The 15,479-nt window shown below is 40.8% G+C and overlaps 1 protein-coding gene across 7 annotated transcripts in view; it reads right to left on the bottom strand.

Annotated features, from left to right (window-relative positions):
- The window catches only part of cacna1ha (calcium channel, voltage-dependent, T type, alpha 1H subunit a), a 123,642-nt gene that overhangs the window by 60,151 nt on the left and 48,012 nt on the right, over nucleotides 1–15,479 (bottom strand). For all 7 annotated transcript variants that reach the window (XR_004108714.2, XM_035996598.1, XM_031320841.2 and 4 more), the window contains exons 3-4: nucleotides 1,848–1,959; nucleotides 859–992 (exon numbers count right to left, since the gene is read on the bottom strand). Coding sequence is in view for 6 of the 7 variants with exons in the window: in XM_035996598.1 (XP_035852491.1) it covers nucleotides 859–992; nucleotides 1,848–1,959 (246 nt within the window). In the remaining variant the exon portion in view is untranslated. The remainder of the gene's footprint in view (nucleotides 1–858; nucleotides 993–1,847; nucleotides 1,960–15,479) is intronic.

Raw genomic sequence — 15,479 nt, 5'->3', positions numbered from 1 at the left:
TATAGTCTATATTGCAGCACCCAAAAATCATAAATGCGACATGTAGGCAGAGAGAGACAGTTATGGTCTCAACTGTGTTCTGGTACTTGCCCTGTGATTGTGCTGGCTGCGTGAGGAGTATGTGTGGTCATACTGGCTCAGCCCTCAGAGCGTGGGAGTATCTAAAGGAATGTCTGCTGCCAATTGGGTCCTGCCCTCGCCTCAACCTATATAGTGGCCCCGGAGTGTGCAGCTGACCCGAACAACAGCATACAGTACTCCCCCAGACTCCAAATTATTACTCTTGGTTACTGATAGGTGCTTGTTAAGGCTGCTCAGATTGGTAAATATTGTACTGAATATCTTTTATCTCTGAGGAAGTAGATCTTAACTGACAGACTGTTTTCACCCTGATGGCATGGTGCCATTAGAAACGCAATTTACAATATATGGGGCGACTGCAGCATTCTAGTGTGGTGACACCTGATGTGGATATATGTCATACATCCACATCATTGCACTCTTATTCCGCTAGATGGGATGAAACAGAGAAATAAGACACAGCACAACTACTGTATGTAAGGGAAACGTCTATTTTGCCAATGACAGGATATTGTGAGGACAACCAGATATACAAACACACCCACAGGCATTCACACTTGCACCTGATTCATGTGTGAGCTGCGGGCAGCCATATTTACTCCTCTGTCACAAAAACGACATGCTTCTTTCTCTGTGAAATCACATTTGTCTGATTGTTTACTTTGTGTTCTGCAAAATGTTATTTCATTCAAAGCAGACTGCTGTTGCCTAGCTGCAGATGACAGAGAAAATTGGGCAATTTGTGGCGATGAGCAAAATACATTGCAGGATACTAACCCTGCCATGACGATGACGAAGTCAAGCTGATTCCACTTGTCACCCAGGTAACAGTTGGAGCCAAAGATTCCCAGGGCCACCATCTTGATGACCATTTCCACAGCAAAGAAAGCAAAGATACAGTCGTCCAATACCTGAAGAAACATGGTGAGAAAAACAAACACAAATAGAATTACAACAGTAATAACAAGAGGAAATTAAATTATTGCCAACAGAAAAAGGTCAGGTCCTTTTTAAATTTCCTCATCAATTTGATGTCACATTTCCAAAGAAGCTGTGGAAGTGCCAGTGGAGGTTGTCTGAAAATAAATTCTTGTCTCCATTAGTTAGATTCATCCCAGCAGGGAATAGCTCTGGCTTAGCATGGTTATGGCTGCGTCTCAATTAATTTTAGTAGACATCTACTACAGCAAAAAAGAATGTCTGCATTTGAGTATAATGAGCCCATCTCAGTGTGCCATTGCACTACAGTATGAGCATGTTGAACCAAATGAGACAAGAAAAAGAATGAAAGAATTTTTCATTACTATTTGTTTCCATTTATTTGTTATTGCACTTCCTGTCACTTAACAGCAACTTAAAGCAAAAAAAGCAATCCCTGGTGAAAAAGAATCATGCTTATTTGCAATACAATAGTCTTATAACTCCTACATTTGCCCCTATGAGTGATGTTACCTTTGGATTTTCCACATTACTGACTAATGCTGACTTTTAAAGCTGGTTAAGTAAATACCAAAACAGGGCACATGACTTTACAGTGAGAAGGGTTTATGTAAAAGAACCTCAAACATGTCACTAAGGTAGCGACACCTTGTCCCACGCCACTATTGCCGTATGGAAACACGTTTAGTGTCCACATTGCACAGCCTTCTATAAAATCTGCCGTTATAGGTAGCACTGAGGTAAATGTTCTGTCATCAGGAGAAGAGAAACTGTAAAATAACATGCTCATGAGCCCAGTTATATAAGGGCGAAGGTGTTCCACTGACCTGAAGGATACGGCACCACTCTGACTGACAGGTGACGTCTTCACAGGGCTGGAACATCCCCAGAGTCACGCAGTTGAGCAGGATCACCAGCATGGATATGTGCTCGAACCACGTGCAGGAAGAGGGTTAAGGCCAAAACACATAGGATGTGACTTGTTCTATACATAGCACTGTTCATTCCAGGGGAGATGCAATGGACTTCACAGAAAAGCAACAACTTAAACAATCAGATGCAGTTGAAAGTGCACACAAAATGTTCTCAGTCTGCTTTTAAATGATGTTAATGATGCATCATCATGGCTGGGGATGGCTTTTTCTGTAACACCGCCTCCAATGCTCAGCACAGGTGCATTCAGGGCAGGCAGGTGCAAGCCACACACACACACACACACACACACACACACACACACACAAAGCAACACGATCCAAACAGGCCTGTTGACCTGTTGCAGAGTGAGACAAGCAATGATGCTGAGAGCTATAGTCATTAAAAAAACAATGACAAAATGAGATATACAGTATGAGTTACAGTATAAACATACATACTGTAGGAAGTGCTAAAATCCCAGAAAAAAGATCAACCATGATTCAGCATAAGAGCATGTGAGTAAACAAACACCCCGCCAACACACTGGAGCCGGATGCCAATAAGAAGTTTTGGGCGAGTCTAATGCACATAATGGGTCTAATAATGACCCAGTGGGACTGGCTGTTAATCTGTTTACAGGCTTTTTCACAATTTCACAAATAAACACTTTAATGGCTCCATGTCTACTGTACATCCTGTTGTATCGTATTGATCAATGACAGGATGTAAATTCCTGAGAAAAGATGTCTATCACATATAGGGATGGCGGATTCTATGAGCCTACACGTGTGGCAATCCATTGGAAGATCTGAAAAGTATGAGAGTAAGTACGCATGCAAATCTTTGGTGTGTCTCAAGGTTTGCTTTGTGAAAACCTCCGAGTGCTACTTTCTTGCCAGAAGGACAAAGCCCAATTTCAAGGGGTATAAAAATGTCCTGACCTCACTAAAACAGCACTTGTGAGTAATCTTTTGTTGATTTCCTTTTGCTTGTGTTATCCTTTCTTTATCCTTTTTGGACTCTCAATGAGATTATTTATGTAGGACAGAGTAGTACGTTACACAGGGCACAGGCAACAGTGGGTTTTCTTTCTATTATTTCAATTTATTTTCTGTCCACATTATAAGAGCTTTGAGTAATATCCATCTATAAAGGAATGGAGTCTAAACAGTTTGGCCATATTGGTGTCTCACAGCATAGACATTTTATGGAGAGAGCTTCGATCTGTCTTGGTTTGTTTAGAAATTTCTTTTGACGTGCTTTGAGTGCCGCAACATCGATGGCAACTAAAATTGCACCCTTGTTTCTATCGACTAAATGAAGATAACAAATCTGAAAATAAATTTTAGCTCCAAAATCCTAACTTTTGTCTTATCCGATTATCCGATATCCGCCCTGTACAGCCAGACAAACACATAGAATGGATCAGTGTAGTTACATTCATACTGTCAACTAATTCATAAATCCATTATAGCCGCACTTACAACATGTTGCAGCATAATGCAATACCATAAATCAAACCAGTCTATAAAAGTTAACTAATAAAATATATGGACAGAATATCAGTGTGCATCTCCAGCTACAATACAATCAGCAGATGTCCCTTTATCATAATGATAATAAATAATATTATAATAATATAAATATAATATAAAGGAGTACGAAGAGAGCACGAGTGAGAGGCAGAGAGACCGGAGAAGGGAAAAATGATGGGAACAATAGCAGGATATAGCTTTAAATCATGTCTCCTCAACTAAACTAAAAAAAAGGCACTGATGCTGCTGTTTTTCTACTTAAGTTTGGCGTATTTCCCAGAAAAACACACAGTGCAGTAGTGAAGCATTCCCAGGGTGAAGTACAGTACTGTCCTAATTAGAAAGGGAGTTGAAGCAGAAAACAAATGGTGACCACTGTCTTCTACATTATTCACACACAAACACACACACACACACACACACACACACACACACACAGGCATACTGTATAGTATACATTGTAGGCAAATTAACGCACAGATCCGACAGACAATCCGGTCTAACTGCTGTGTTCAGGGGCAAAGACAGAAGTTTGTATCAGCGAAAAACTTTTTTTTCTCCAGTGGCTGTTAAGAGTAAGAGGTAATTGTGGTCTCCTACAGTCACGGCAATACCCTTTAATTTATGCTACACTCCAGGTTTTCCAGTCTCATGTACTGAATACTTAGCTTAGATGTCACAAGGCGATGAAAGTGCACAGCACACAATCTTAATATGGAACTTTTGAGACTAAACATGTCTATACCAAGGAAACCACAAGAAATCCATGAGACTTTGTGATTATGTCATGTACAGTGTCATGCAACTACACATTGAAAATGCAATCTACCAGGTTACATAAACATAATCCTCTTTGTCAGTAAATTTAGCATTAATTCATCCTAAGAAAAAATGTGTACAAATAAATAATCAAGACTAAATACTGTATAAGGGAAGAAAGTTTTGGACACACCACTTTCAGGGTAATTGGGGTTTATGTGCAATTCTAAGGGGGGATATCGAACAAAGACTGTGTCAAAGAGGACTCTCATCTGAATACATACATAAGGCTTTCTACGCCCTGCGGGTTTAAGAGCAGATGTTGATACAACCATCGGGATATGGATGGAGTGGGTTTGAGCGTATATCAACTGTAGAGACTGAAATCAATGGTTTATGTCCTTGTTCATTTTAAAATAATCTCTGGACAGGGAATAATAACAGCAAAGAGCCCTTTAAATAGCAATTGGTTAAATATTTGAATTAGTCTGAAGTGGCAATCCACAAGCAATTTCCTAAGTATGCATTTTACATTTTATAAAACATTTTAAAATAGCCTATTCTCTTTGCTCTGCTCCCTCCAACAAACCATTTGTATGATGGCCCATTTGCAAGTCTGACAGAGGATTTCCTGAGCCCTGGCTGCCACCACTCACCTGTGTCACACCGCTTAATTAACCAAACCTGACAAGTGTGCAATGTGCTCTGCCAAAATGCCATGTCTTTATTCTCCCTGCTGACAAAGGCTTCCCTCTGCCCAGTGGCAGGGCAGTTGAAGATATGGATATCCTTAAATATGAGACATGTAGATCAATTAAAACTTAACTGTATTGTTATTTTATAGGCAAACCATGTCTAACCAGGGCTGCAATGCCCATCTGAGTATGAAACTCTCATAGTCCCACATACTCACACTATACTTGCAGTATATGCATATCTCCAGTTTCTAATATTGTGATAGTGAGGGAAGCCTGGTCTGCTATATTTCTGGAAAAAAACTGTCCCTGCCAAAGCAAAGTTGCAAAAAAAAAATGCAAAGCTCCCACTGCTATGATATGCAGCAGCTGAATATTCAAGTTAACAGAAGCAGTGCTACTGTGGGAGGCAGAAAGAATGCAGCTTATCCTCTGGAGACATTCAAAAAAGAATGAGAGGGAGAAATAAACAAGGGGGCATCTGAGTAGTTAACGCTGTAGATGGTACAGTATGAAAAACAGGGGATTTGTGGCAGGCAGATATGAGTGGTAAGTTAAAGGCAGTCCAGTTCAGTGGCCAGGTTCAGTCACACAGGGAGCGTTGCATTTTATTCAGTAATTCTGCGGAGACAACAACAGCTCTGAGGTTTTTTGATTACAACTGTTGCTAGTGTTGTCCAGAATACATGTATTTACCCAGTCTACAAATGAGGTTGACGTGTATGTAGTCATTACAGCATGTAAAACATGTGTTGTTGTGCCCTGGGGGCGGAGTGGCAATAAAACAATGTCGATATCCTTGAGTTGAGTTGCAATTGTGTTGTTCTAAGTATTAATATAAAGAGGAAAACAAACACATATTCAATCACATTGAAAATGCCATGGGCCAGTCTGTCACTACACAAACACACACATGCACTAAGTCAAGCGACGTAAGGTCGATCCCTCCTTCAGAGATGAAAGATTCAGTAATCTGTGGCAGAATTAAAATGAGAGCTTTGAATATTCAGAGAATCTCTCTCTTTCTCCCTCGTGTTGCTCTGTGCCCCCCTGTGCTCTGCTTTCTCTAATTCCTCTTTAATCTCCACAGTCGACACCTCCTGAGCCCCCTTCTGTCTTCAGCTCTCACACACACACACACACACACACACACACACACACACGAATGTGTGCACAGAAACACACAAGCATTAATGTGTAAGTCCTCAAAGTCTACCAGGCTGTCGCTGCAAAGCGAACTCAGAACACACTGATTTTCAGTAAACGGAAAACAACAAAGATCCTGGTGTTTTTCAAATTTTGTTTGGCTTCTGCCTTTCAAACACAAGCTCAAATTCAGAAGAATAGTTATGTTTTTCCTATGTTGCTATGAACTAGATCAAATATACTCTACATTTGTTGGATTTCCTCCTCTGTCAGTGACAAATCCAGGCCTGGCACACAATGCTCCTGGTCTCGTTAAGGTCGATTTATGCCTAAGCACCCTGTGCAAATCAAATGAGGTCTGTGTTGTATCACACTAAACGTGAGGGATTGTGGGTTTTCAGGGTATAAGTATAGCACTGGGTGATCTTAACATTACCATTTATCACCTGTCCATATAACACAGCCCATCCGCACTAAAAATCACTTCTGACCCAGTTTGGGTCAATATACTAGCTCTAGTCTATATCGTTGACCGATGACGTTTCGTTTAGGGGATTGTTCCGGTGCGACCCGATGTCCCTCATTTTCGGCCGGATGTCCCACACCTTCCGCTTTCTTTGTGTTGGCATTCTAAACTCTGGTCGATTCGGGAAACATCCTCCGAGCTAGAACCCGCAATGAAATTCTATTTATCTTTTTTTTGGAGTAAAATTCTCATCACACACTCAACAGCCATTTTAATTCCAGAGCTTGCCTCCCTACGTGCACACGTTCCACCAAAACAAGTTCCTTCCCGAGGCTATTTTGCAGCGCCACTGTACCTCCGTCCGGCGCTTAGCGCCTCCCAAGACAATTGTGATTGGTTTAAAGAAATGCCAATAAACCAGAGCACGTTTTCCTATATCCCAGAAGGCTGTGTGGACTAGCCAGACCCTCCTCCGCAGCGCTGTGGAGAAAGATCTGGCAATGCGAGACTAATATAGCTCAGACACAATATTAGCGGTGTTAGTGCTATTTTCTTTACTATGGTTATTTTGACCCAGTGTAAACAATGTTTTGTTAGTTGTACAAAACAATGTGCATGTGACATCGTAAAGAACAAATCAGTAACAGTGACATCTTTAGGTTTGGCTAAATAATCAAACAGTAATATCAAAAAAACACTATACAGGATCAAAACAACCCATTGTCTTTGATAACACAAATAAAAATAAACCTTTGCATTGTCTTCTTGGAAACTAAGATGTTAATGGACCAGAGTAACTTGTGGTACTTACGTATGTATTCATCTAAAGGAATGTGACTTTTATTTATGAAAAAGATACAAGAAGTTCAGCCTCCTTTATTTGTCACAGATTTTAGTGAATGGCAAAAGATGAACAACTCATTTACCATTTCTTCTTGCAAGAAAAAAAAGCATCCTTCAACCAGACCAGAGTGCCAAAACAACGTTGTACTGACTTATTTTATGGTTCTATCAATATCTCATCCTCCATTACAATGTTCTATCAGTGGGCACACAATCTGTGTAGAGGATGATGGAACGCTTGCAAAAAGACATATATGGAGCATTAATTACATTCATTCGTGACTGTATATTGGGCACTGAATGACTCAGTGTTTATCTTCAGCATCTGCTGTGCAAATATGTAACAATACAAGCCTTCCGAGGTAAACAAGACACAAATATCACAATGCAATATTAAGCATTTGTAAGAGCCTGTTAAATTTGTACCACACACTGTCATAGCAAAGTCTCACACCTACAGGGACTGTGATAACACGTACACACGTTCACCAAGTGAACACACACACACACACACACACACACACACACACACACACACACACACACACACACACACAAACGCATAGTGCTTGTATACATGAGTACATTCAGGGTGAAGCATGGTTTGCAGGTTGTGTTTTCCCTTTTTCTCCAACTGGATGTGAAAATCAGTTTACCATTGTGCATGCACACGCACACACGCATATTTAGACACAAGCGGCTGCTGATGCAAGACAACAACAATTCAACATGACCTCTTAGGCACACATGGACGCGCACAAGCATGATTCCACTGGAGAGGTCTCACAGCACACACCAAAGTCAAGCCCACTCCACACACTGCATACACAGTGTCAAGCCCACTCCAGTTGAGCTGTCAGGTCGGTGGCGGTGCACAGTGAGAGAGCGCAGGTGGGGAAGAAGGGCGCAGTAAACAACAAAGGAGCACTGAAGCACTATAGGCAAAGAATTGTCCTGTTGTCTCAGCAGTCATTGCACAAAATGACAAAAAACCCACGTTGGTTTCATCAAATTATCAGCTGTTGTGTTTCTTTACCTGTTTCCATCTCTTTCTTCCCCTGTTACAACTTCCTCCCTCCTTTGTATTCATCTCCCTTACCCTGTTTCTCGCTCCTTCCCTTTCTATCTGTCCATATGTGTTACATAGGAGCTACAGTGTTAAGTCTCAGCACACAAGCAGAACTTATCCCTATCTGCTCCATGGCTTAGCGCTCTTTGTTCTGTGATAAAACTACAAATTTAGCCTGTCCCATCTGGTTAGCAGCTCTTAAACTATCTTTTACTTCAGCATGAGGAAACGTTTATTGTCTGACTACGTTTTTACGCAACAATACAAGTTTGATTTGAAGAGGAAGCGCTCAAAGAAACCGTTGGCATGGCCTTCATTTCATTATTTTGTATGACAGTAAGCCAGGCAGCGAGTACAATTTCTCTGGGGGAAATCAAGCTTAAACATGTTCTGTGCAGATGTCATTGGTCACAGTTAGTAGTCACAATTAACAGATCCACGTGGCTCCTGCATGAAGCCTATTGGTTGTCACTCTCCTGTGTCAGACGAAATTCCTCAGTCAAGCGGATGAATTTCAACCTGTCTGTTTAGCCTTGTTTTCCTCATTCCACTGAATTTGAAGCTAAAGGAGAGGTAATAATGTGAATGTGAGAGGTTGAAGTCAGTGACCAGTCACGCAGCACTTAACTGCCATGGAGACAGGTGGCTTGGGGGAAGCATATCTATGCGTCCATACACACAAAGTTAGAGTTTGTGAATGAAACAGACTTGTATGCAACACTGTACTGCATTCTTAAAGTGGTTTGGGGGTTAATGGAGCTCTCAGAGCAACTCTGTTGATAAACAGGATGATAAAGTGGGAAAAGAGAGCAGAGAAGAAGGGGTGAGGCGACAACTGCATTCACATCTTTATTGTAGTAAATGTAACATATACATATACTGTACATATATACAGTATTTGGATGCCAACGGCTGTTCAGTGAGTTTACAGTATGACAAGATGTGTGTATATTATACAAGCTTCAACTGTTTACTTTCTGTAGGAGTTTTAGGTACAAAAGTTATATTTGAATATGACAAATTAATTCCTTGTGTGCTCTCCACACAGACAGTTTACTTGCACACATGCTAAACAATAATTAATCAATGCAACTGTGCCTGACTCCTTTATGTCTATGAAGAATGACTTTAATGGGTATAGGGTTGCAAAATTCCAGGAATATTTAAGTTTGAAAACTTCTTGGGAATAAATGGGAATTAACAGGAGATAACGGGAATAAAATGGAAATATAGGGGTCAGCGTTATCTGCGCAGGCTGTATTTACCAAATCATAAGTATGCAAATAGAGACAAACCTTTTACCATATCATAAGTATACATCATTTATTGATTTGCCAAATAAAACCATTCATTTGTCAAATACATACAGTGTGAAATGTGCCATGTGGTGAGTTAGCCAGCTAGCAAGTTAACTAAAAGGGAAAGGTACTTTAAAAATGTGAGGCGACAATGTGGCCTGTGTGCAAATATAGGGTTTAAAGAACAACTTCATAATTTATAAAAGAAATGTTTTACAATAAAGAATAAATAGAAATAGATTAATTTAAACTCAATTAAGCTACATCCCACATGGTAAGAGCAATATATATATATATATATATATATATATATATATATATATATAAATATATATATATATATATATATATACACTCCAGTAATATACTCAAAACTTAAGTAAAAGCTGTAGCATGTAGGCTCAGACAGTGCAGGAATATTAACCTCAACCCCACTGAAAACAAGGTTAACTCTTCCTTTTTTTCCCTCCCTCTATCCCCCTCCTCAACATCCTTTTTTCATCCCTCCCTCCTTCCTCAGTTCCTTGACCCTCACCTTCACCCCTTTTCACTCTATTTTCCCTGCACTGACACCTTCATTTCTTTGTATTACCCCCCCCCCCCCCTATCAATCGTCTTAGCCTTTCACCTCCCTTTCTTTATCTTAGCATCCACCTCCAGGTACATATTCTTCCATCCTCTTTTGCAATCCATTTCTCTGAACCTCCCCCTCCTAGGTTTTCATGCTCCAGTCCATCCCTCTTTCATTACAAGACAGCAAACTCAATCCCATCAGATGTAATAACCTAATCACACTCACTACTCATCAGCAGGGCAGCACTGTGTGTCTGTGTGTGTGTGCGTGCGTGTGTATACATTTGTGCTGCCTGTTATGATGAGCATACCCATTTAAGTTGCAGTGTCCTTGTCCTTTCTATATCTGCTCTGTATATTATTACGATGTGCCAGCTGGCATTATAAAACCTGCCTGACAGCTGAAATACTGTCGGGGGGGGCACAAAGACACAACAGAGACAGAGTTTCTTGCCCTGCTTGTTAGGTTTGGGCTAATATAACACTTGGTTACGTTTAGGGAATGATCGTGTTTTTTTTTAAATATAAACAAATCTACAAAATAACCCTGTCTCCTGCTACAAATCAGCATTGACCTTTTTAATATTCATTCGATCCACACTCTTTCCCTAACCTTAACCGAGTGCTTTTAGCTGCCTAAACCATGCAAACATGAATCATGCTTTATTTATTTTTTTGTTATAGGGAAAATACACTTGTCTACGCGGATAAGTTCAGTAATAGCATTTTGTGCTTGCAGTGAACAGTGTGCAAATGCGTTCAATATAAATGTTTTCTCAATATGTTAATCAAAAATATTTAGGCATTATTTGTCCTGAAAAACATAATTGCTAAAGCACATCAGGCAATTTGAAATTGCTATTGCAAACCCAAACCACCTGGATAAATGACTTATTACACTATCAATCTATATAATCACATTTTGGAGAATGCACCATACTACTTGTAAAGTAGTATTCAAGTCCATTTTATTACACCCTATATATCCTTAGACCCTCCTTAGATAATATGAGACATAAATAATGACAATGTAAGGTACATAGATAGAATGTAAACATACATGGAGTGGATCACTTCATATTTTGATACGTCAAATGACTACATTATCATTTTCCCACTCTTACATAACTTTGTAGATATGTTGCTAATATTTTGGTTTAGTGTCTTTATTAATATTTAATTTCAGAAGAATCTTCAAACAATTTGTAATATCTTGATTGCATATATAACATATCCGTATTTGCCAGTAAATAAAATGTCTGTATTTGTAGCATCATGTATCACTATCACTAGGCACTGTTCAAACACATTTGACTGATTTGTTGGTGAGCAAATCTCAAAGGTACTCATTTGTGCTTCAACCAAGTAGCAGCCATCAAGAGCACTGCTGGGTTTAGAGCTTCTCCAACTGCTGGCATCGCCCTACAGACCACCCGAGGCCGCATGTCCTTCTTCCTTCATCACTCTATTCACTGTTAATGAGCTCTGTTCCCCCTCTGCTGTCCTTTTTTACCCTCTGCCGCTCATCTCAAAACTTTGTTGTGAATCTCTGCTCCGAGCAAAATCTAAAATCTGCTCTTCTTCCCCGTCAAGTTTGTCTTCTGCTCCCTTTTTTCTCTCTCATCTCTCTCCTAACTCATCCGTTTTCTCCATCTCTGTTTTTCCTCCTCTTCGCCTGCTAGTGATCTGTCACACTCTGTCGATGTGGCAGTGAAGTCCTTCCAATCCAGATTCCAAGCCGTGTTTGATTGGGATGATTGTTCATTTATTTCACCATCTGCCACAGAAAACTGATGCGCGCGCACACACTCTCTCTACCATTACCTCAAACTCAAAAACAACTCCCCCCTGCTGTGATCACTACTTTAAGGACTTTGCCAACAGAATGACTAGTTGCCGCATGTGTCACGCTGCGTGTGTGCGTGCATGTGTGCGTGTGTGTGTGTAAACTCCAGATTGGCTCATCTCAGTGAGGTCCCTGAAGACGGCACGATTCAGAAACAGAAACTCATAAATCAGCCTGTCCCTAAACTCGCTCCTCCTCATTCCCTCTTTCATCTCTCCATCCCTGCATCCCTCCATCCCTCCTCCAACACCCTGGAGAGGAGGCTAAGGCAGCAGTGACGCAGTTACACCAGGATTCCCTCTGTCTTTCCTTTATAGTCTCTCTGCTGCATGCTCTTTCATCTCCCACTTAATTCCACTGCCTTTTTTAATCTTCTATGTTGATGCCACATTTTGCCATGGTAAAATGTTTTTCTGAGCGACTTTACATCAACTACCAGTATCGATCATATTAAATGCTATTCTATTCCTCTCTGAGGTCTATTTCAACTATTTCTGCAGCGCTGCAACGTGCAGATGATGCACTGGACTGAAACATTCCTGACATACAACACACCTGACCACAAAGCATCCCAAGGTGAGATTCTCTTTCCTACGGCATCTGTCCCGTCATGTGCAGCGGGGGAGGAGGGAGAGAGCTACAGAGAGACCTAAATAGAGCAGCTGCATCTTGTGGAGCCTGGCCTTAAATCCGTTTACGCACACACACACACACACACACACACACACACACACACTTCAGGGGGGGGTTACCTTACATGCCTGACATGGTTCAACCGTTCAGCACGACCTTGAGGTATTGGCTCCTCTACCTGTATTAGTGCTGTACCACACAGACACTCACACACATAAACATTAGCGCAGTACCACAAAGACACTCACACACAAACTACTTTTTATTAAGTAAATTTGTCTGTGTAGCCAAGGCCTGACTGATCTGTGCCATAGAGCTCCACTTTTGCCCCAAAACTATTAAAAACACACTAATGAGTGGCTGCAATTGCAATAAACATGGGCACTGTAGTTCGTAGAAAATTACTTAAAGCGATACACTACTGTATGAAATAATCAGAGTTAAGTTTACATCTTCAGTAGGAACTAATGGGTTTGGGGTGCCACAAACAGGATAGGGAAGTCAGAGTATTGAAACAAAGTCTTTTGATGGAACTGTTGACGGCAAGAAAATTGTTGCACAAACGATGTGTGTAAATGGATTGCTGTCGGCCTGTGTACATTATATTGTTGATGTATCTTAATTCTGACAACATGCGTACCGTAGAAGACTATCAGACATAAACATCCTGATTACAGCAATTAGGAGGGCCACTTTTATCATGCATGGTATTCTCTATCGGTCTCTCTGACACAGTTTCCACAGGATTCTGGTTGCTTAGTAACCGACCGCAGTCCGAGGATTCCAGAGAAGTGTCCACAGAGAGAAAGAGAGGAGAGTTGAGGACAGGAAGGTAGAGTGTTTTAGTCTTTAGTCTTTTGTCTGCATTTTGGCGACAGTGTTTACATTTTTCTTTAATTGTTTCCTCTTTATTTTCACAGTCTTCCCTCCCTTCCCACCGTCTCTCTCCTCCTCCTCTCCCTCAACTAGTCTCACGCTCCATATTGTCAAGGGAGAGGGGGATTAAAAAAGATCACCTCCCTCTCGTTTCCCATCTCTTTACCCTTATTTTCTCTCCGCTTGCCGCCTCTGCATGCCAAATACACATCACCAATACATGCCATATAATTCAAGTATAATCCATTACATATGAGTTATCTCCTCACATATATACAAACACTGTAAGCCCCTCTCCAAATGTATTCATCTATTAATCCTGTTAAACTGTTATGTTAAAACTCTTGAGGATCATTTATCCTCCTAACAAATTGCACAAAGGCCGGCCAATTCTTAATGTATTGAAAAACAAGCTCGAGTTAGTGTTTCAGCGCTCTGGTCAAGTGTTTGTTTCGGAGGTTCATGTCTCCTCAGAGGACCAGAGTGCTGACCCCACACTATCATTTTTAGAGCTTCAGTGTGTTTTATAGATCGGTCGTGCTGACTGCTTCACTGCTTGCTGGTTTGTACGGGCAAATATGTAGTAGAGACAGAGCCAGTGGCTGGGAGGGAAGGAGAGGAATAGACAAAGAGTTTGACTGTATTAGCAGATGTAATTTAGGATTAGATATTGAACTCTAAAGGCCCAGACACACAGACCAGACGGCCGACCCTCGGCAGAAAAGGCAGTTGGGCTGATCAGTCTCCCCGAGTTGGTCAAAAAAGTGCCTCGGAACACACCAAAGCGAAGAGACGTAATACGTCTCCATAACAGCAGGCGGCGCAAATCTGTATTGTCGCCCAAAAATGAAAACCGGCAGCTGATTGGACGAACGCGTCACGTGGGTCTGGTTTCTCTGGAAATTCAAAGACAGACTGTCATGGCGGCTCGTTCAGAATACGATCTCATATTGTACTAAAATAGTTCACCGAAACATGTTTCTGAAAACATTTTAAGCGAGAAATAGGCCATGCAGTTGCTGAATCTGTCTTCATTTCAGATCGACAAAGGTCAGTTTAACAGATTTTGGTCCGATTTTGAGAGACTCTAGCCACGCTCATCCTGCTCGTCATTTCCGGGTTAGCACTCCACCAATCAGATGGGTCATTTGAGTCCGACTGCATGTCAAATTGGCCAAAATGAAGGCCGACGGCCCCTCGGACGGACGACGGCACAGAACACACCGAACAGACTGTCCGACAGACGATTATTGGCTCGGTGTGTAGTCACCTTAAGACAACCCAATGACAGTGAAGATAAAGCTATCCAAAACTAAACACATAACCTTATGCAGCCCAATCAACTGCATATCTAAACAATATACTGTAGCAGCAAAATGGAAAGATACACATTTTAAATCAGCCATGTGTGACCACACATTCAAGCTCTGGGTGGCCAAAGGACTTGGGAACATAAGAAATGTTAAATAGCATGGAGAAACGGTTACTATACAATTCAATTATATTATTATTACTTGGGGAAGTATGATTTCTTTTAAATATCAACACTTGAGGGATAAATGCAAGAAAGAGACTGAATTAAATTAATTTTGTGATGGACAAAAAAGTGAAATATCAAATCGTGAATGAAGAAATATGTGTAAAGCAGAATATTTGAAATATGTGGTCTTTTCTAGGAAATGTATACAGGGGCAGCACAAAGTTTATTTTTGAATTAACTGCAAACAAATGGAACAGTAAACTAATGAACTCATACAGTACCTACTGTACATAAAGGAATCAATGGCAGCAAATGCAAAGTTGTA

The sequence above is a fragment of the Sander lucioperca genome, chromosome 21, assembly GCF_008315115.2.
Source record: "Sander lucioperca isolate FBNREF2018 chromosome 21, SLUC_FBN_1.2, whole genome shotgun sequence".
Taxonomy (NCBI): domain Eukaryota; kingdom Metazoa; phylum Chordata; class Actinopteri; order Perciformes; family Percidae; genus Sander; species Sander lucioperca.
Note: the sequence above shows the minus strand (reverse complement) of the source record. Positions and strands in the feature narration are given on the sequence as shown.